Source organism: Crocodylus siamensis, chromosome 4 (genome assembly GCF_052110815.1).
Source record: "Crocodylus siamensis isolate JL-2025a chromosome 4, ASM5211081v1, whole genome shotgun sequence".
In the NCBI taxonomy this organism is placed as follows: Eukaryota; Metazoa; Chordata; order Crocodylia; family Crocodylidae; genus Crocodylus; species Crocodylus siamensis.
Window position 1 is genome coordinate 176580418 of NC_143398.1, and position 23249 is coordinate 176603666.

At 48.6% G+C, this 23249-nt stretch overlaps 1 protein-coding gene across 1 annotated transcript in view; it reads left to right on the plus strand.

Annotated features, from left to right (window-relative positions):
* Positions 1 to 256: 256 nt before the first annotated feature.
* The window catches only part of LOC149867211 (UDP-glucuronosyltransferase 1A6-like), an 87207-nt gene continuing 64214 nt past the window's right edge, over positions 257 to 23249 (plus strand). Inside the window, exon 1 of the mRNA XM_090044981.1 lies at positions 257 to 1122. Within this exon, the coding sequence (XP_089901107.1) occupies positions 265 to 1122 (858 nt within the window). The 5' untranslated portion in view covers positions 257 to 264. The remainder of the gene's footprint in view (positions 1123 to 23249) is intronic.

The following is a 23249-nucleotide window of genomic DNA, read 5'->3' on the forward strand; positions in this document are numbered from 1 at the left end:
GAACTCAGTTTACTTAACTCAGAAAAAAGCAGTGTTAGCTAGGTTTCTCTAATCATTTGATAAAATCTTGAAATTAGAGTGCCCTTACGCCTGCAAACTTTAAAATGTTCATTTCAAGAATCTCAGTTTAAACAAAAATTGTAAACCATTAACTATAAGATAGTGAAATCTGGCAGCCCCGTTAGACTTTTGTACTTGCTTCAAAAGCACATCTTTAAAAGCTGAAAACAGATCTTTGTTTAGGATTGAAGTTCCAGCAGGAACATGGCACCTGTCCTTCTACTCCGCTCTCAGTATGCTGCACTGTTTCTCTTTATGATGGCTGGATTTTTAGAAGGTGGGAAGGTGCTGGTGGTGCCTGTGGATGGAAGCCACTGGCTCAGCATGAAGCAGCTAGTGGAAAATCTCAGCCAGAGAGGACACCAAGTGGTAGTTGTTATGCCAGAAGTAAGTTGGCAAATGGGAAAAGCATTGGGGTATACTGTGCAAATGTATCCAGTATCTTATACAAAGGAAGAGCTAGATGCTGCCTTTCAGGAATTTGTTGATAGTCATTTAATAGCACAACCTTTTCCATTGAATATAATATCCAAATATATAACTGGAGTATCCACTTTCAACTTGTTTTTTTCTCATTGCAAGAGTTTGTTCAGCAACAAGGAACTGATGCAGTATCTAAAACAGAGTGATTTTGATATTCTCCTCACGGATCCCGTAAGCGTGTGTGGAACAATAGTTGCTAATTATTTTTCAGTCCCGTTTGTGCTTTTCATGCGAGGATTGCCATGTAGTTTACACTACCGTGCATCTCAGTGTCCAAATCCCCAGTCTTATATTCCAAGACTTTTTACAGAGAACTCAGACTACATGTCATTTTCTCAGAAACTAAAAAATGTATGGGTTGACTTCTTAGAACTTTTTTACTGCGATAGTTTCTACGCAGAAGCTGTCAGCTTTGCCACTGAAATTCTTCAAAGAAAGGTGACAATATTGGACCTTCTGAATTCTGCATCCATTTTGCTACTGAGATTTGACTTTGTGTTAGAGTATCCTAGACCAGTGATGCCCAACATGGTCTTCATTGGAGGCATAAACTGTGCTGGAAGAAAAGCACTATCTGAGGTATGTTTTGTTTTTCTTTCTCCCCACATTAAACATTGAAATATGAAACCCTTAAGTCAAAATTCAATGGGTATAAATAGTTTATGACATTTAGTGTCATTGGGTGCTTTTTGAGTATTATTTAATTCAACTCATCTTGGGCACAATCTTTCCACAGACTGACATGGAATTCATATTTCTCTGGATGGCAGCATCTAACTGCCATTTCAATCAATGGGAATACTCTGTGTAGATTGGGGAGAAAGAAAACTCTGCCCATCTGCAAGCTCAAACACCAACTTACAGCCCTGATGTAAAAAGTTTATTAATTAACTGACAAAGCAAGATTAATAGCAAAGCATGATCTTACATGATGTGAATTGGCTACCACCCAGTGAAGCCTTTATAGGAGCACACCTGTACCCCACAACAATAACAGTTACCATATTTGAACAATCACTCTGTCCATGTTCCCCTGCCCCACTTCTATCAATAGTTGTCCATTCACTAGATCCACAATGGCATTTTATTCTTTAAGAGCACCCACTCCTAAAATCCCAGTTCCTCCTAGCTGGGTCAGGCCAAATGACAAATAGCAAACTGGAAATGCAGTAGACTTATGAACCCAAAATCTTAACTTCTTACTAGATGTACTCAACTTTCTTTTTTTATTAAAACCTTCTAAAATTGCACTCTTTTGGGAGTTTTCACTACTTAGTATTAAAAATGAAGTATCACTATCTATATGCATATTTTGTTGCTATGGTGTCCCTTTTACTGGTTCCTGAATGACAGTGGGTTTCTCAGCTGTCCCCATTTATCTTACATGATTGTTAGAGGGTGGATTGCTATTCTAAAGCACCCAACAGCACTGTTGGGGTGATAGTCCATTCTTATCTTCATGTTTAGCCAGTTGCCGCAATAACTCCACTGTGAGGAGACCACCTATCTCCTTTATCTTGTAGTTATGAATCTGTCTTTGGGACACAGCACATTTCGATCAGGCAAAGAAGGAACGTACCTTACTGACCAGTGGCGATGCGTACAAGATACACGGGGGTGCAGGTGCATCACCTGAGAGCGCCAGTGCCCCTCCTGCAAGCACCAGCTGATTGCTGCAGCTACTCCTGGAAGCAGCAGCAGCAGCGATTGGCTGCAGCAATCAGCCATTGTGTGATCAGCCACAGGGGGACACCCCTCCAGACAGCGAGATCGGCGGCAGAGGAATCCCCTGGTCAGTGGGACTGGTCTCAGGGGAGGGGGGGCATGTGCCCCCCCTGAGTGCCTCCCCTGACTAAGGCGGCACCAGTTGCCCATGCTTCTGACACTTTATCTTCTTAGATCTAAAAGCATGGATCTTTTGAAATTTTGGGTTTTTTGAAATTTTGGGGGTTTTTTTGTTGAATGACCCCAATCTGGACCTTTGAAAAGTTACAAATAAGCATTTTTAAGAAAGACTTCAACTTGACTCTCAGGGCACTTTTACATGTGCTCTTACGTGGTCCGATTAGAACATCCATGTTTTCTTGTGCAACACTCCATCACTGACTATTGTGCTTTACTCTAAAATCCCAATTCAAAGGATTTTTTACTCTGTTATATAAATACAACAGCAAACTAGAAAGCGCATTCTATTACAAACAACACTTAAATACCCTATACCTCTCTATCACCTTCTACTGCAACAATAATGTAGGTGATTCTGGGGCCTGATATCAGGGGCAGATACAGAGGGAGTGCAGCAGTGTGGCTGCACCCCCCTTTTGGGCAACTGTATGGGTACAGCAGCAGGGAACATTTATAAGTTCTGAATCAGGTAAGAACTTATCCCTGCCTTTCTCTTTCATGCACAGTGGCATGTCCCCTCCCCTCCCACATATATTTTTCATTATATTATTTTTGGAATCCTCTTCCAGAGTAAGAAATAGAGTACAGATTTCCTGATCTCTAACACATACCTGCATGGATTTTTGTCTTGGAGACATTCATTTATAAGATAGAGGACACATATTCTGTAGGCTCATGAACTTTGTAGGATCAGTTCAGTTAAGTTCATTAACTAACTATTTTAACTGAAATGAACTCTGCTGGATGTTTATGAATGACGAAAAGTTCAAAAACCAATTAACTTTACACAGCACGGGTTTGGCTTTAATCAAAGTTCTCTGCATTTTCAGTTTACAGAAAGTTAAAAAATAAACTTACAAAGATATTGCAAAATTTGGCCAGAGTAGACCATAAAACACCATTTTTCAGGAAGAATAAACGCCACATTTGCAAGGGGACAATACAGAAATCATATATTGCAAGTTAAGTAATACAAATTGGCTACATCCTCAGCTGGTACATTAGAATAGTTCCACTGAAGTCTACAGCAGTGGTTTCCAACCTTTATTATACTGTGGACTGGCAAACTCACTCAAAGAATTTTGGTGGATTGGGTATAGAAACAATCTAATTTACACATTTATGTGAGTGGTGCCTTAGGCAGAAGGCAAGAGAGCTACAGGAGGAGATGGCAAGGCTCTGAAGCATCCTCTGCCCTGAGGACTTCATTGATTCAGTGCTAAAGAAGACCTCGAGGACTGCAGAGGAAGGACTGCCAGAGGCAGTCTACTTTACTTGTCAGAACCAGTCATCTTAACTTTCTATGTTGGTAATGATCAGTATAATTAAACACTGAAGGATAACCACAAAAATTATTTTGAAGTTAAATATTTGTCAGAGAAGCCAATAAGATTCTTCCAAATAGCGGGGTCCAAAAAACAGAATTTTGTAAGACCCTCTAAAAATCGGAACTGGATTATTTCAGAGAAGATATTTTCATTGAAATGGCTCTACCTGTCCTGTATGTTATATCAATTCACCAGCATGTTTCTGTTCCTAGTAGCACTCTTAAATACTACTGAGGGAGGGAAGACAATAGTGATATCCCAGGTTGGAAGTCATTGGCTCAGTATGCACCCAGTAGTGGAGAAACTGAGTACTCTACATCAGGGAGGAATATACTTCCTCGTTAATTAGCCAGGGAGTAGAGGGGGGGCACTCTGAGGTGCTCTGGGTTAGAGTAAAAGGCAGTCCAGGGGAGAGAGACTTAACGGTGGGAGTCTACTATAGACCTCCCAACCAGGGAGAAGAGCTCGACCAGGAATTCTTAGGTCAGCTCACAGAGGCAGTGAGGGCTAAGGATGTGGTCATCATGGGGGACCTGAACTTCCCAGACATCTGCTGGGAGGAGCAGTCAGCCAAGTCTGATCGCTCACGTCGGTTCTTAGCCAGAGTGCAGGACCTCCATCTAACCCAGGAGGTGCACAGTCCCACCAGGGGAGACGCTTTGTTGGACCTGGTGCTGGCCACGGGTGATGACCTGGTGAGGGGGCTGCGGGTGATGGGACACCTGGGAGACAGTGATCATCGCTTGCTGGAATTCACCATCCAGCGTAAGGTGGCAAAGGGCTGCAGCAAGGCAACAGCCCTAGACTTTAGGAGGGCTGACTTCAACAAGCTAAGGAGGATCATTGGGGAAGCGCTGAGGACCCAGAGGGGAAGGGAATCAGATGTCGAAGGTGAGTGGTTGCTCCTTAAGGAGACGATCCTCCATGCCCAAAGGGAGGTAATCCCAACAAGGGTCAAAGGGAGCAGGAGGGCACATAAACCCCCATGGCTCACTAAGAGCATCCGGGAATGTCTCCTTGCTAAAAGGGAGGCATATACCCAATGGAGGGATGGGGTCATCACCAAGAAGGACTATGTTACAGTCGTCCGAGGATGTAGGGGGGCAGTCAGGAGGGCCAAGGCAGAGATGGAGATAGGACTAGCTTCCCGGATTAAGGACAATAAGAAGTCCTTCTTCAAATACATAGGGGGTAAAAAGAGGGTCCCGGGTAATGTGGGGCCCCTGCAGGACACGATGGGCAACTTAGTCATCACGCCAGATGACAAAGCTAACATATTTAACGATTTCTTTGCCTCTGTCTTCCTAAGTAGGGACCAGTTCAGCCACCTCCCTGCTGGGCCCCCCTCGGGCCCCGAGAGAGACACGCCTGGGCCAGGGGTTAGCGAGGAGTTAGTTAGGGTACTTCTGGAGAGGCTGGACGTGTTCAAGTCTGCTGGTCCGGACGATCTTCACCCTAGGGTTCTACAGGAACTGGCCGAGGTCATTGCGGGACCCCTGGCGCGGCTCTATGAGCACTCGTGGTGCTCTGGCGAGGTGCCGGAGGACTGGAAGAGGGCCAATGTGGTCCCTATCTTCAAAAAGGGAAAAAAAGAGGACCCGGGAAATTACAGGCCAGTTAGTCTTACCTCAATCCCGGGTAAGCTCTTTGAAAAAATTATCCTGGCACACATCCAGGAGGGCCTTGCGGGGGAATGCATGCTCAGGGGCAACCAACATGGGTTCATCAGTGGCAGGTCTTGTCAGACCAACCTGGTGGCCTTTTACGATCAGGTCACCAAATCATTAGACGCAGGGGTTGCTGTGGATGTAGTCTTTCTGGACTTCCGGAAGGCTTTCGACACTGTCTCTCACCCTGTCCTCATCAAAAAGCTGGGAGACTGCGGTGTCGATGCCCACACGGTCAAATGGGTCGCCAACTGGTTGGAGGGCCGCACCCAGAGGGTGGTAGTGGATGGGTTCTTCTCGACCTGGAAGGATGTGGGCAGTGGGGTTCCGCAGGGCTCGGTCCTCGGGCCCGCACTGTTCAACATCTTCATCAGTGACTTGGATGATGGGGTAGAAAGCACCCTGTTCAAGTTTGCTGATGACACTAAGATGTGGGAGGATGTGGGTGCACTAGAAGGGTGCAATAGGCTACAAGCTGACCTTGACAGGTTGCAACGGTGGGCGGATGAGAATAGGATGGGGTTTAACACTGATAAGTGCAAGGTGTTGCACATGGGGAGGAAGAACCGGCACCACACTTACAGGTTGGGGAACTCCCCTCTTGCCAGCACGGAGACGGAAAAGGATCTTGGAGTCGTCATTGACTTCACGATGAACATGGGCCGGCAGTGTGGGGAGGCAGTCAAGAAGGCCAACCGTACTCTGTCATGCATCCACAGATGCATCTCGAGCAGGTCCAGGGAGGTGATCCTCCCCCTCTATGCGGCACTGGTCAGGCCGCAGCTGGAGTACTGCGTCCAGTTCTGGGCGCCACACTTCAAGAGGGATGTGGACGATATGGAAAGAGTTCAGAGGAGGGCCACTCGTATGATCAAGGGTCAGCAGGGCAGGCCTTATGAGGAGAGGCTACGGGACCTGAACCTGTTTAGCCTCCACAAGAGAAGGTTAAGGGGGGGCCTTGTGGCCTGCTACAAACTGGTCAGGGGGGATCAGCAGGTAATGGGGGAGTCCCTGTTCCCCCGTGCGCTGCCAGGAGTGACCAGGAATAACGGTCACAAGCTGGCGGAGGGTAGGTTTAGATTAGATATTAGGAGGCGCTACTTCACAGTCAGGGCGGCTAGGGCCTGGAACCAGCTTCCAGGGGAAGTGGTGCAGGCTCCTAGTCTGGGGATTTTTAAAAGGAAGTTAGATGAGAACCTTGCCGGGGTCATCTGACCCCGGTGCTCTTTCCTGCTAAGGCAGGGGGTCGGACTAGATGATCTACCTAGGTCCCTTCCGACTCTAGCTACTATGAAACTATGAAACTATGAAACTGCAGCAGAATTGCACATGAAGCCCTCAGGGTCAGAGAATTATAGAATGAAAACGTATCCAATACCTTACAAGAATGAACATGTATTTTTATACCTTAAATCATTTGTAGGAGCTCACTTCATCGAACAATCTCTTTTTAATATTATCTCTAAGGATGCAAGAAATAGTGCACTTACATTTCGCCAGCTGTAAGAGCTTGTTGCACGAGACAGACATAATGAAATATTTTAAAGAGACAACGTTTGATATTGTCTTCACAGATTTAATAGATTTCACAGACATTAGGGCTGGAAGGACCTCGGAAGAGCTGGGGTAGCTGCTGGCAGCCACAGAGCCTGGGCTTTGGGTGGGGGGCAAGAGGCAGTGGGGGGCAAGGGGCAGTAGGGCTGGGGGGCAGGGGCTTTGGGTGGGGGCAAGGGGCAGTAGGGCTGTGGGGCAGGGGCTTTGGGTGGGGGCAAGGGGCAGTAGGGCTAGGGGGTAGGGGCTTTGGGTGGAGGCAGGGGGCACAAGCAGGGCATCCTGCCATGTACCCCTTGCCCTCATTTTGTTTTTCTGCTGTGCAGGCACTCTGGCACCTTCCGAGGTAGGCATTGTGGTGTTTTTTGGCACTCTGGCCAAAATACATTGCTTACCCCTGCTTTATAGGTTTTTCTTTTTAGACACAGGAGGCCCACAACTTCCCTGAAGAGCCAAGGGGGCTTCTGTGCTCTTTTGCTACTTTTCCTCCGAGATGGGATAAACATTGCTTGTGCTTCCAGGATTGCTCCCTTGAGGAGCAACCACTCATCCTTAACTCCCCTCCCCTTCAGGTCATGGTCCCTTAAGGCCATGCCAACAAGCTCCCTGAGCTTGTTAAAGTCAGCTTTCCTGAAGTTAAGGACTTCCGCGCTGCTGACTGACTTGTCAGCTTTACAGTGGATAGTGAAAGTGATCAGCTCATGGTCAGTCTCCCAGCTTCCCTTCAATCATTAGGTTGTTGACTAGATCATTCCCCTTTGCCAGTACCAAGTCGAGCAGCACTTTGCCTCTTGTCGGTCCAGAGAGTTCTTGAGTCAAGTAGAGCTTGTCCGCACATGTGAGGAAGCTTTGTGACCATTCAGATTTGGCTGAGTGCTCTTCCCATGAGATGCCTGGCTAGTTGAAGTCTCCCATGACAACCATGCATGGAGCGTGCAGCCTCAGGCACTGCCTTGGCAAATTCCTGGTTGAGTTCTTGACCCTGATTAGGAGGTCTCTAGTAGACTCCTACCATTGCATCTCCTGTGCCATATTCACCATGGATTTAACTCAGAGGGTCTCCAGTTGTGCACCTTGGGTGCCAATGTTGGCTTGCAGGGATGTGTAGCTTTCCTTGACATAGAGAGCTACATCCCTGCCCCTTTTATCTATACAGTCTCTCCTGTACAAGGAATAGCCATCTATACCTGTGGCCCAGTCATAGGTGGAGGCCCACCAGGTCTCAATTATCTCATGAGATCATAGTCATTCTTGTTTAGCAGGAGGACCAGGTCCTCCTGTTTGTTCGCCAAGCTCTTGGCATTGGTATACAGGCACGTAAGTGTCCCATTGGAGGCTCTAATCTTCAGTACACATCGTTCTGGGGCTGGGGTAGGGGTGGGTTCCCTTGAGTGCCTTAGCCTGCTGGATTTGCAAAAGTTGCGCAGTGGGCTTGCTGTGGCAGTAGTCCCCCTATCCTCCAGTGGGCTTAGTTTAAAGCCTGGTTGAGCAGGTCAGCCATTCTGGCTGAGAAGAGCTTTCTCCCCAGTGCAGTGAAGCAGAGGCCATCTTTTCCCAGCAGACCACTGCCTCTTTCACCAAAGAGCGTGGAAACTGAAGCCTTCACGATGACACCAGCGCCGTAATCTTTGGTTGACTACCTCAATCCTCCTCAGCCCATAACTCAAAACTGGGAGGATCGAAAAGCCACCCAGACCCCTAAGCCCTGCTCCCAAAGCCCTTTAGCCTCTCATGACCTAGCTGAGATTGTGCTGAGCTGTGTCATTCATGCCCACATGGATAAGGAGCATAGGGTAGTGGTTGGTGGGCTGGATGAGCTTTAGGATGCTTTCCACTACATCCTAGGTATGGGCTTCCGGGAGGCAGCAGACCTCCCAAGCTAAGGGGTCAGGGCAGCAGATTGTGCCCTCAGTCAGGGTCGACGCGTGTGCATCCCCTGCAAAAAGACACTGCCAACACTGTCGGTGGTGCCTGCAGGTGGTCGCCACTTGCCACGCCACTGCCAATACCACAGGCGGCATCTGCGGGTAGTCCATCCCTCTCCCGCCAACAGTGCTGGCAGCATCAGCAGGAGCTCACTGCTGCTGGGGTCCCACCAGTACAGTCATGCCCCCCCTGGCTACTGGGGGGACACGCCATTCATGCCCTCAGTCCCCCTCAGGAGGGATTCTTCCACAACGACCACTCTACATGTGGCCTTAGGGAGAGCAGGGATGGTAGCTGTGAGTGGTCCTCCCTTGCCTGCAGATCCAATTTTAGTTTTTGGAACAATACTTGCTGAGTACCTTTCACTTCCTTCTGTTTTCTTCCTGAGAGGATTTCCATATGGCATGCTGGGCCCCCCTCGGGCCCCGGGAGAGACACGCCTGGGCGAGGGGTTAGCGAGGAGTTAGTTAGGGTACTTCTGGAGAGGCTGGACGTGTTCAAGTCCGCTGGTCCGGACGATCTTCACCCTAGGGTTCTACAGGAACTGGCCGAGGTCATTGCGGGACCCCTGGCGCGGCTCTATGAGCACTCGTGGTGCTCTGGCGAGGTGCCGGAGGACTGGAAGAGGGCCAATGTGGTCCCTATCTTCAAAAAGGGAAAAAAAGAGGACCCGGGAAATTACAGGCCAGTTAGTCTTACCTCAATCCCGGGTAAGCTCTTTGAAAAAATTATCCTGGCACACATCCAGGAGGGCCTTGCGGGGGAATGCATGCTCAGGGGCAACCAACATGGGTTCATCAGTGGCAGGTCTTGTCAGACCAACCTGGTGGCCTTTTACGATCAGGTCACCAAATCATTAGACGCAGGGGTTGCTGTGGATGTAGTCTTTCTGGACTTCCGGAAGGCTTTCGACACTGTCTCTCACCCTGTCCTCATCAAAAAGCTGGGAGACTGTGGTATCGATGCCCACACAGTCAAATGGGTCGCTAACTGGTTGGAGGGCCGCACCCAGAGGGTGGTAGTGGATGGGTTCTTCTCGACCTGGAAGGACGTGGGCAGTGGGGTTCCGCAGGGCTCGGTCCTCGGGCCCGCACTGTTCAACATCTTCATCAGTGACTTGGATGAGGGGGTAGAAAGCACCCTGTTCAAGTTTGCTGATGACACTAAGATGTGGGGGGATGTGGGTGCACTAGAAGGGTGCAATAGGCTACAAGCTGACCTTGACAGGTTGCAACGGTGGGCGGATGAGAATAGGATGGAGTTTAACACTGATAAGTGCAAGGTGTTGCACATGGGGAGGAAGAACTGGCACCACACTTACAGGTTGGGGAACTCCCCTCTTGCCAGCACGGAGGCGGAAAAGGATCTTGGAGTCGTCATTGACTCCACGATGAACATGGGCCAGCAGTGTGGGGAGGCAGTCAAGAAGGCCAACCGTACCCTGTCATGCATCCACAGATGCATCTCGAGCAGGTCCAGGGAGGTGATCCTCCCCCTCTATGCGGCACTGGTCAGGCCGCAGCTGGAGTACTGCGTCCAGTTCTGGGCGCCACACTTCAAGAGGGACGTGGACGATATGGAAAGAGTCCAGAGGAGGGCCACTCGTATGATCAGGGGTCAGCAGGGCAGGCCTTATGAGGAGAGGCTACGGGACCTGAACCTGTTTAGCCTCCACAAGAGAAGGTTAAGGGGGGGCCTTGTGGCCTGCTACAAACTGGTCGGGGGGATCAGCAGGTATTGGGGGAGTCCCTGTTCCCCCGTGTGCTGCCAGGAGTGACCAGGAATAATGGTCACAAGCTGGCGGAGGGTAAGTTTAGATTAGATATTAGGAGGCGCTACTTCACAGTCAGGGCGGCTAGGGCCTGGAACCGGCTTCCAGGGGAGGTGGTGCAGGCTCCTAGCCTGGGGATTTTTAAAAGGAAGTTAGATGAGCACCTTGCCGGGGTCATCTGACCCCGGTGCTCTTTCCTGCCAAGGCAGGGGGTCGGACTAGATGATCTACCTAGGTCCCTTTCCACTCTAGCTACTATGAAACTATAAAACTATGGATTTTGGAGCTACTCAGTGTCCAAATCCTTCATCATATATTCCCAGACTGTTCACAGATAATTCAGACCAAATGACTTTACTCAGTGTGTGAAGAACCTATTGGTCAGTGCCTTGGAGCTCTTTTACTGTAAACTTTTACATTTTGAATATGACAAGCTTGCACAGGAGATTATTCCAAGAGATGTGACAGTTTCAGCACACCTAAGAGAAGGATCTGTCTGGCTGCTGAGATATGATTTTGTGTTTGAGTTTCCCAAGCCAGTTACGCCCAACATGTTTTTCATTGGAGGAATCAGCCGTAGGCAGAAGAAAAAGCTGTCTCATGTACAATATTTCATTTTATTTTTATTTAATAATATAAGTGCTAAAAGGACCTTACATAAAATCTTGTTACTTACATGCCAAAAGTATGGGAGACGCAAGAGATATTGGGTGATATCCTTTACTGGACCAAATGATAGCTCAGAGAAGTGCTAGTAAAGCTTTCAGGCAAAATAACAGATAAAACAATCGCTTATGTCACCGGGCAGGGACCCAGGAGCAGCCATGATCTCTCCTGGCGCCCCCTACCGTGCCAAGTTGTCTATCAAGCACCCTCTGTTATCTCACCCACCACGTCTTTGATGGTGAAAGTATTGTAAGGGAGGCTGCCTTTCCTTTACCCCTTGGCCATGGTGCTCTTATTTGTCCTGGCCATTGTCTCATGTAGGTCGATCGGGTGCACCCAGCCTTATGGGCTGTACGTGGCTCCTACCACCCCTTATACCACGCCCCAAGCCTCTCAGATGTACCAGATGTTGTTGCGTCTATTGTCTTCTCTTAGCGGCCCTCTCCGGGGCCTCTCCTCATACGCTTGCCCTCTTCGGGGCTTCTACCCATACACTCGCCCTCTCCGGGGCTCAACATGTTACTCTCGCCCTCCCTGGGGCTTTTATTCCTATATGCCCACACTGGGGTCTTGTTCGCGCTCACGCCTGCACTGGGGCCTTGCTCGCGACTCGTGCAATCAGGGCTCAGGTGGCCGTAGCCATGCCTGGCCCCCGGACCCCTTTCCGGATCCTACGCCCCACTGGGGCTTCCCACAATTGGGGCTCGGACGGCCTCGGCCTTACCTGGCCCCCAAGCCCCCTTTCCGGGTCCTACACCCCACTGGGGCTTCTTGCCTGCGCCCACACTGGGCCCCTCCCTATATTGCCCACACTGGGCTGGGGTTGAGACACACCAAAACACAGCACCACCTCCAGCACCAGGAACCCCCCCCACTACTGGGGAGCTCCCATGAGGCCTCCTCCAACCCCTACAGCCTCACTCGGTCCTCCAGTGTAATAACAAACAGGAAACTCCCACTCCTGGGCTACAACATAAACTCCATGCCAAACTGGCTAAAACACAATTTCTAAGCCCTCTGTCTAATCATCCTTCAAAACCCTACCAGGGCTTGCTCCTCCAGTCCTCAACCAAAGCTGGTCAGGCCATCTAGCTTCTACTACCACAGAGCTCTCTCTTTCTCAGCTGCCAGAGAGGAACTACCCACTTGGCCTCAGCCTAGGCTGTTTATATAGGCCAGGCCCTGCCCCCTTCCGGTCTGCTGACCCCTGTGGTTGCCCCAGCAACCCACACCTGTCCTTCTTTAGGAGCAGGCACTTCAGTGCCCTGCGACAGCTTGCTTTTAAGTCACATGTCAATTCAATCTGAATTAAATATCGGATTGACAATGGTGTGTGTTCAACTCAATATGCAAGAGAGAACAGGTACCCAGAGGAATGGAGAAGGGCTGAAACCAGAAGCAGAAGTTATCAGTGGTAGTGTCTAAGCAGGAAAAGTGTAGTAATAGATAACTTAATTACGTAAAAGAACAAGATGATTCAAATAGAAATGGATCATTATTTCCTATTGAGAGTACAAAAAGGTTAGAAGAGACACCTATTAGGTTATAATGAGCCATGAAATCATTGTCTACATTTAATCCCTGGTGCTTAGTGTTCAGTAAAGTTATGAATTTTTGTTCCCAAACCCATTTTGTGGAGGTGCTTTTTGTAGATGCCCCTTGAATGTATGGATTGTGAGATCAGAAATGGAGTGATTGTTCTGTGAAAAGTGTTCTCCCACAGGTGATTGGGTATCTTTGTCTTTTCTCTTTTTTTCCGTGAGAGTTCACTCTGGTGCCTAGTGGTTATTTAGTCTCACTCTCAGGATTTCCTTGAGGGTATTTATTACATTGGGTGAAGTATAACACATTCTGTGATAGACATGTGCATGGTGGTCAGTGGATTCAAATGGCCTCACTGCAGGGAGTGTTGATTGTGGTGGCAGTAGAGAGGTGTTGACAGGTTTTGCATTTATTCTTAGGGCAGCTTTGCCTACTGTTTACAACAGGGGCAGGCAATGACTTTGGACGGAGGGCCGCTTACTGAGTTTTGGCAAGCCATCAAGGGCCGCAGAACAGGCAGCCAGGGGCAGATAAATATTCTGCATTTTGTCCACCCCTGGTTTACAATGACAGGTTAAAACACACAAAACAAAGAATGAAATTGGCAAACAGCACACAGTTTCAAAAGCAAAACCAAATAACTTTTAAAACCTATCCTCCCCTTTGCCTGTTTGTTGCTGGGTTAGATTTTAGGTACATTGGGACTTTTAGCTTGTCTCTCATGTGCCTCACCCACCATTATATTGCCCTTTGTGTGACAAGGTAGTAATTCAGTATTAACTCAGATAATGAAGCAAGCCAAGATCCATTAATTTAAATTCACAATAAAACCACTGTATCCCTGGCTGGTTGTTGGCTCTAGTTCAAATAAGAGCTGCATGGGAATGCAGAAAACTGTGTAAAGGAAAGTATCACAACTGAAGCAGATTTTTGGGCATGTCTGCACATGCATTAACATGCTTTAGTTAATGTACATTAAATCTAGTACCACTGGGCATTTATACATATACATTTTCATGCCTGGAAGTGCCAGAAATTGAGCCAGATGCACCAGATTAATCAAGTCCGTTCCTCATGCGAGCTGACATGCACAGCTCTACATTGCTCATAGTTGTATAAGCAGCAAAAAGCACATCAGTGCACTTTTGAACTAAAACCACCTTCTATGTGTTTTAGTTCAAAAGTGGATGGTTGCTATTTTCTGTGCACTGACATGCATTTTGCCACTTATACAATTGTAAGTGATGCAATGCCGGGCACTTTGAAAAGCTCCTAGAGCTGTGGTGCTTGCATGTGTAAAAATGCCCTCCATTGTGAGGTACTAGGAAAATGCACATTAAAATCTGTCTTAATGCTCATTAACTAAAGAACATGGTTTTTAAAATGACACTTACTGGGCATTAGGCTATTCTAATGCACATTAATTAAACAGCACATTTTTAAGTTATGCTTTAATGCATATTAAAATAGGCTAATCTGCATTAAAGTGCATGTGTAGATATACCTTTTTTGTCCAGTGGAGGAGTAAACCATTTTGCTTTCTGTTACATCTGTTCAAGACTTTCATAAATAAATGACTCCACCCACAAGTGTGAGAAAGTGCTGCCAGACAGCATGCACAGAATACACCATAAACAAAATAAAACTATAAATGACTTGGCATTAGCAGATTCAACAGAAAGTAAATTTAGACTTATATGTGCAGATTCAACATATTAACATCCCGCACACTTCCCCTACCAGACATTCCTTAATTGGAGAATACCTCTGTCTGGAATACCTACTAGACTACCTACTTTGAATAGTTATTTAATCTCAAATAAGGATGTTCATAAAAAGCAAATGCTTCTCTGATTAAGTAGACTATATGCATTTTACAGGTTTTAATGATTTGGCCCACAAAGTTCATGAGCTGGAAATGTTCTGTTCATAATTATATCAGAGGTTCATTGAAGAACAATCACATGGTTCCTCTGTCTGTCCATGTAAAAGAAAACTATGAAAGGAATGTAGGGAGAAATTTTTTTTTAGGTAGAGCTGGCTGAAATTTTTTGCCCAAGTAGTTTTTTTATTATTTGTAAAAAAGCAGATTTGGCTTAACCAAAACATTTGATAAATTTGTGTGTGTATTTTGGAAAATGTATTTGGTTCTAGAAAACCCAAATAAAGTTCAGAAAAAAGAAAATATCTCATTTTGACATTTTAAAACCGCTTTAAAAAAAGTTATACATGTTTCATTTAGTGTGCTTTAGGGTATACTGGAGATTTGAATTTCTCTCTCAAGTGCCTAGCAAACTTTTAGGCAGTCAAGATTTTTTTGGTAAATGTGATATCTTTTATTAAGCCAAGGGCATGAGGGGGCAGATCAAAGTCCCCTACAGTGAGGGAGGGAGGGAGTGGGGCTGGGGTAGGGGCAGAGGCAGGTGCTGGCCAGCTGGGGCAGGGCGGGATGTGGGGCAGAGCCATGGCTCATCCAGGAGGATGTGGGTGGAGGTGGCTCCCGCCGCTGTTTGTATCCCAAGAGGTCACGGGGGAGGGGATGCAGGGTGGGGTGGGTGAGTTGCAGCTGCGGGCTGGAGCCGGGGCTACACCTGGCTCTTCTCGGAGGGGGCTGAGCTCAGGGTGGGTGGTGGAGGCACTGCAAGGGGGCGGGCTATGGCAAAATTTGAGGTGGCTGTAAGACACCCCACCCCGCATAGCTCCCTCCCAGGGCTGCCGCCACCCACCCTGAAGCCAGCCCCTGCTGAAAAGAGCCCGGTGCAGCCCCAGCTCCAGTTCACAGCTGCAGCCTGCCTGCCCCATCCCACACAGATCCAAGGCTGTATGCCCTCCGTGCCCTCGCAGGGTACGTGCAGCAGTGGGAGCTGCCCCCCCTACCCTGCAAGAGCCACGACTCCATCCTGCATCCCACCCCACCCCACCCCAGCTGGTCAGCATCTGTCCCTGCCCCTGCCCCACTCCCTCCATCCCTCCCTCCCTCCCTCCCTCCCTCTCTCCGTCACTGCAGGGGGCTTTAATTTGCCCCCCCAAACCGTTTCCCTACCTCCCCCGCTTCCACCACACCAGACTTACTAGCTGCACACAGCTTTTCAAGCTGCCAGGCTGCACTCCTTGCTGCCTGCATGCTGTGCTGAAGTTGCATGCATGCACGGGCATTTATCAGCCAAATTATCAGCTGCATTGGACCGATTTCCGATAAAGCCAATTTTCTTTATATTAGTGCCAATCTGATATAGGACCGATGTATCAGTGCACCTCTACCTATATTTAGTCCAGATAAGGTTCTTTGGGTAAATCCAATATCTTTCATTAGACCAACTCAAATAGTTGGAATATTTAGTCCATGATTTTTTATAATTGGTAGATTTATGAAGTGAAGTTTATAGGCTTATCTACGAAAGGTGTTTTGCAAATTCTCTTTGAGGATTAGAACTGAGAGATTGGAGAAAGAGTGGTTGTCTTGTAAGAAATGTGCATCCAATTTTTCCAACTATTTAGTTGGTTTAATAAAAGATATCACATTTACCCAAAGAACCTTGTCTGCCACAGGTAACTGGGTATTTTTGTCTTCGATTTTCCATGTGTTCATTCTCACACCAGTGGTCACCATCTAGTCAATCTTGATTGACTGGTCTATCATGAAGCCTCTGACAGTCAATCTCAGTAGATCCTGGGGTGTCCTTTACTTACAAAAAGTGATCTTCACCATACAAAGTTTGGAGACCACTGTGCTACACAGTTTTTGTTTGATTTCTCCTACATAATTTCCATCAAGGCATTCAGTGCTAGCAAACTTTTTGGGTGCTCTTCTAGTTCTCTGGATCAAAGACTATGTAAATAGATCTTTCTGAATGAGAGAATACTTGGAACAGATCTAACTATACTATCTCTGATCCAGAGACTTAAAAGAGCACCAGAGGTTTGCTAGGTACTTGAGAGACAAGTTAAAAATCCTGTTGTAACACAAAATATTTCTTTTGTCTCCAATTTTTTTTAAACATTTCAGTTTCCTAAAATTGTTTTTGGCTTTTTGGAACAGCTAGTCAGTTGAATAAATGATCTGCCCAGTTCTAGTTATATGAATGATCTTCCTAACTTTATTTATTAAATAAATTAGCAACTGACTGCATTGCAGATAAAAGATCATGTGGAAAAAAGATAGCTATTCATTACATTTATGAATACTTACATGAGATAAAAGTTCCTTCTTGCTGCCAATGAAAAAATAACATTGTTTGGAAAGACTTTCGTGAATGCTGTCATGCAATTAACAGGACAGTAAACACCAGCCTGACAAGCTACTGAAATTTAGAAGCAGTGACAGTAAATCAGACACAGAAACGGACTCTTCTTTTTACTTTTAATTCTTTGTCCTAAAGTTCTCCAGTGCAGAGTTTGTTGTTCTTGTTTTGCACATATTGCAGTGGATTTTAGGATTAGATCTTCTTTTCATCAGCCTGTGATGAAATTTCTTCCTCTGCTAATACTTTTGGGTTTTAGACAGTTTGGGTTTTGCTTACGGTGGGAAGCTATTGGTGATTCCCGCCAGTGGAAGTGCATGGCTGAGCATACATCTTGTACTGCAGAAGCTCCATCAGAATGGACATAAAATAGTGCTGGTTGCACCAGAAACAAGTTTGCTTTTGAAAATACCCAATAATTTCACAAAGAAACTATATCCAGTGGTCTACAATGAGGAATACTTGGAAGCATTAATGAAGCCTTTGGGACATGATTGCTTTCTTGACCAGGCTTTTTTAAATATTATCATTTCAACGTATGAAAGTCTAGCTGAAACCTTCCAAATGCTTTTCCAAGGGTGCAAGACTTTGTTCAACAACAAAGATCTAATACGGTACCTAAAAGAAAATCAATTTGATGCCATTTTCACAGATCCTACTTTTGTATGTGGGACCATAGTTGCTACATATCTGTTTCTCCCTTCTGTGTTTGTCGTGCGTGGATTTTTATCTGAATTGGTATTAAGGGCAACTCAGGGTCCAAGTCCATTTTCTTATGTCCCAAGAATGTTTACAAGATACACCGATCATATGACATTTTTCCAGCGAGTATACAACCTGTTACACAGTGTATTGCTACAGTTTGTTTGTTATACTTTCGTTTCACCATTTGAAAACCTGGCGTCTGAGGTTCTTCAGAAGGAAGTGACCGTTCAAAAGCTCTTAGATCAAGGCTCCATTCGGCTAATGAGAGATGACTTTGTATTTGATTATCCCAGGCCAGTTATGCCCAATGTTGTGTTTGTTGGAGGATAAAACTGTGCTGAGAAAAAGAAGCTGTCTCAGGTATGCATGTTTTTTGTCCTGTATCAATACTGAGCCAATCATGACATGGGCATGCAGGGGATGTGGGCTCCAGTCAAGCTTCCTGCACCCTGGGGTGGAAAGTTATTTCTTGTCAGCAGCTATGTACTGCAACAGTATCACCCAACATGCCTGGTTGAGCAGCAAGAACTTCCTGACTAAAAACCTTAAAAACGTAAGAAGTGCCATAGTGGGTCAGACCAAGGTCCATCTAGTGGAGCATCCTGTCTCTGACTGGCAGGAGTGGATACTTTAGAGCAGTAGTTCCCAACCTTTTCTTTCTGCACCCTGCTGCTGGGAGTGAATGCGGTGGTGGCGGTGGCCCGAGGGTGGGGGCAGTGGAGCTCCCAGCATGCAGCGCAGCTTGTCTTTCCTGTGTAGCACCACCAGCATTGCCCCCACGACCCTCATCTGGGTTGTGACCCAGGGTTGGGAACTGCTGCTTTACAGGGAAAGCATTGAACTGGACATATCTCAAGCAGGGGTGAGAAATGATTTTGGTTCGAGGGACACTTCAGGAATTTTGGTGAGCTGTTGTAGGCTGGTGTGGGGAGCAAGGTGCTGACCTGGTCCAGTACAGTGCAGTGTGTGTGGGGGGGGGTGCTGACCTGGCCCAGTGGGGTGAGGTGGGGTAGAGTGGGGGGAAGGGAACAATTGATCCTATCTGACCCAAGCTCATCCACCCCACACCCATCACCAGGGGTGCCAGTTGGAGGGGATGGCTAGGGTTTCTATGGAGACTGGCTGGGACCCCTGCAGGCAGGGCCCGCTTGGCTGGGCTGATGGGATTGGGCCGCAGGTGGGCGAAGAACAGTGTCTGGGAATGGGATGGGTGGGCAGGGCCAGGGCTGGGGCCAGGGTCTAAGGGAGGTGAGAGCATGGGGCTGGAGCCTGGGGCAGAGCTGCAATCCACTCCCCATACATCACTGCCCTGTGATCCCAGGTCCAGCCCCAGCCCTGGCCATCCCACTCCCAGACACCACTCCCTGCCCACCCATGGCCCCATCCCATCTGCCTGGCCAAGCGTGCCCTACCTGCGGAGGTTGCAGGCCAGTCTCCAGGAAGACCTGGCCTGCCCACTCACCTACTTTGTCTGGCACCCTTGGTGGTGGGTGCAGGGTGGACAGGCTGGGGTGCCCAGGCAGTGTGGCTGAGTCAAGTGGTGGTGGAGTCGCTGTTGGAGGGACTACCGGTAAGCAGAGTCCAGCCACGGTACCACCTGTGCCCCTCCGCGTGCCTTGGGGCAGACCCGGGTTGTCCCCCACACCTTGGCAGGTTGATTCTGGCCCGTGGGCCATATTTTTCCCAACCCTGATTTAGAGTGCCCTACATGTTACCCTGGCATCCATTGTTATTAGTTTAGAAATGCCAAAGGAAATATCTTCAGCTCTTCTGTCCAACAGTTAGTAATAGGTCTATCATCCATGAATTTTTCTAGTCCCTGTTTGAACCAGGCTATGCTATCTGCCTCGACCATCTCCTGTGGCAACAAATTCCCCAATTAACAAGGGAAAGTGCTTTCCTATGCATCATGTAGTTAATTTTAAACATATCTCTTTCTAATTGCATTGGTTGTCCCCTAGTTCAGTAATTCTGGGATTTGGTGAATAACAGTTCGTTTGCCATTTTTTTGCCCACTGTTGCAGGGCACTTCCACGTCCCGCTCCCAATAAGGCTCAAACTCGGGAGGGGGAGATGTGTAGCAGGCACTAGGGTGCTTGCTACTGGCAATGGTGATAGGGGCTTAGCTGCCAGTCAGCAGGGCAGCACAGGTAAGGGCAACCAATTTGGTCAGCTGGCCAGAAGGGGGCAGGGCCTGGCCTTTATAAGCAGTCAGACTGAGGCCAGAAGGCAGTTCCCCTCTGGCGGCCTGAGCAGTGGGAGCTCTGCTGCAGAGCAGCCTGACTGCCTGAGCATCTGCATGATGGTACAGGGTGGAGAGAACCCTGACAGGGAGGTATGAAGGAGAGCCATGGTGGTTTAGAGTTTACGTTATAGCCAGGAGGCTTATTTTGCATTGCAGCCAGTTGGCTCATGGCTTTGTATTTTCCGTTCGGTTGTGTGTGTAACACTGGAGGACCGGGAGAGGCTGTAGGGGTCGGAGGAGGCCTCAGGGGAGCTCCACAGTAGTGGTGGAGTTTCCTGGCACCGAAGAGAGTGCCGTGTTTTGGGGGTTGCATAGACCCTGGCCCCAGTGTGGGCGATGTCGGGATGTGCCCAGTGGGGCGTAGGCAGAAGCTCGAGTAGGGCGTAAGACCCATGAGGAAGGGGTCTGGGGCCAGGTAAGGCCGAGGCCACCTGAGCCCCGAGCATGAGAAGCGTGAGCAAGGCCCCAGTGCAGGTGGGGAGTGCGAGAAGCGTGAGCAAGGCCCCAGTGCAGGCGAGCGTGAGGCACGGGCCCCGGTTGTGGGGGCAAGAGAGTGAGATAGACCCCAGTGTGGACAGGAGCGCGAGTAGAGCCCTAGGGAGGGGCGTGCAAGTGAGAAGCCCAGTGAGGGTATAACATTCAGGGGAGCACTGCCCCCATTCCCACGAAAAGGGTCTTAAGGGCTAGGCCAGGCTGAGGCCGCCTAAGTCCAATCATGAGAAGCCCGAGTAGGGCGTAAGACCCATGAGGAGGGTCAGGGGGCCAGGCACGGCTATGGCCATCTGAGCCCCGACCGCGGGAAGCACGGGAGATGAAGCCCCAGTGTGGGTGACGTGAGCACAGGGAATACAAAACAGGCCCCTGTGTGGGTGGGAGCGCGGGACGGCCCTGATAGGGGCAAGTGCTCTGAAGTGAGCATATTAAGACACCCCAGTGAGGGCAAGCATAAGATTAGAGATGCCCGGTGAGGGCGAGCCTATCGAAGCCCCAGAAGGAGGTGAGCTTATTAAGGAGCCCCAGAAGGGGCGAGCCTATTGGGAAGCCCCTGGAGAGGGTGCGTACATCGAGAGGCCCCCGTGAGGGCAAGCACAGGAATTGGGAGCCCAGTGAGGGCAAGCGTATGAGTAGATGCCCGGTGAGGGTGAGCATGGGAGTAAGGAGCCTGGTGAGGGTGAACATACGAGTAGAGGCCTCGGACAGGGCCACTAAGGAAAGAGCGTAGACGAGATAATGTCCGGAACAACTGAGAGGCTTGGGGCGTGGTACTGGGGGTGGAAGGAGCCATGCAACGCCCATAGGGTTGGGTGCATCAGAATCTATCCATACAGAGCAGGGACCAGAAGGGTAAGAGCACCGGGTCCAAGGGGTCAAGTAAAGGCAGCCTCCCAGTAATATTATAGAACCATCAAAGTCATGGTGGGCGAGAACGAGGGTGCTAAACGGACAACTTGGCACGGTAGGGGCGCCGGGAGAGATCACAGCCGCTCCTGGGTCCCCGTCCCGTGACACCTGCTCACTTAGCTTGATGAGATTTACTTTGCAGCTCTTCTCCATCAGCTTGGGATCTCACTACCTGGAGAAATTTGGCATCATTTGAAAATTTGGAGATTTCACTGTGCACCTCCAGATCATGGTTGAAAATGTTGAACAAAATTAGGTGTAGCACAGATCTCTGCAAGACCCCACTTTTGATCTCCCTCAGTCCTGAGGAATGACCATTTAGCACGACAGGTTGCTTCCTATTTTGCAACCAGATCCCAGTCCCAGAAAAACCTTCCCTCCAATCCTATGACAACCCAGTTCTTTTAAAAGCCTTTGGTAAAAAACCTTGTTGAAAGCTTTTGGAAAGTCAAAATATATGATGTCAACTAGATTCCCCCTTGTCCATGTAGCACCCTCAATGAGCAGATTAATGAGGCAGAATTTCCATGCTGACCCTCCCCCGGCAGATCACGTTTGGGCATGTTACTTCTGATTTTATTCTTTATTAGAGATTCTACCAACTTGCCAGGGATGAAAGTGACTCGCATTGGTATGCAGTTCCTGAAACAGGGGTGGGCAATATATGGTCTGCAGGCTGGATCTGGCCTGACAACAGATTTTTTTCTGGTCCACGGCAGGTCCCTTGGCCCTGCCTGACCTAGGTGCAGGGGGCAGCCTGGGCCATGTCATGTGCAGCTGGTCCCACCATGCCTGGGCGTGCAGAGGGGCTAGGGCGTTGTGGCAGATGAACTTGCTTCCCAGCAGCCCCCACAGTGATGGCTCCTTCCAGCTGCTGCTGCTAGTCCCCCACTGCCAGCCCCAGCCTTGTTGCCTGGAAACCCTGACCCAACTGCCCCACACCCATTGCTGATCGGGATGCTGGACAGAGTGGTGGGCAGGGTTTCCATGGAGACTGGTCCAAGATCTGTACACAGCCAGGTGGATGGGATGGGGCCAGGGCTGGGGCTGGGATTGGGTTTGAGATTGCAGGGTGGTGACAGCATGGGGCCAGGCCCTAGGACAGAGCCACAATCTGCTGCCCACATGTCCTTGTGATGTGATAGGCACTGGTTCCAGCAATAGGCAGGGGCATGCCAGGAACAGGTCATGGCTTTGCCCCGGGCCCTAGCCCCATGCTCTTTTGGCCCCATGATCCCAAACCTTACCCACTCTCCTGCTCCCATATGCTACTCTGCACCACTCACGGCCATAGTCCACCTGCCTGGCCATATATGGGACAGAGCCACTCAGGGAGTTTTGGTGAACTGTTTTGTTTTGTTTTTTGAAGTGGGGGTGATAACCTGGCATAGTGGGGGGGGAGGGGGCTGCTGACCCCACCTGCAACAGCCCCCAAAATTCCTGAAGTGGAGCCCTTTTTGAAGATAGGCACAAAGGTCATCTATAACAATATGTTCTATTGTACTATTACCAACAGTTCTGAAAATTTAACTTTTGGGTTACTTCAGAACTCGTGGGTGAATGGCATCTGGCCCTGGTAACTTAGTAGTATTTAGTTAATTGATTTGTCCTAAAATGTCTTCTGTTGTCACTTAAATGAGGTCCATCTCATCAATTGAAGCATGCCAGGTATTGGCTGTGCTGGCTACAGCATGCACTGCTGGCTCATGTTCATACTGTGGTCAATTATTACCCCCAAGTCTTGGTGACAAGTGATGG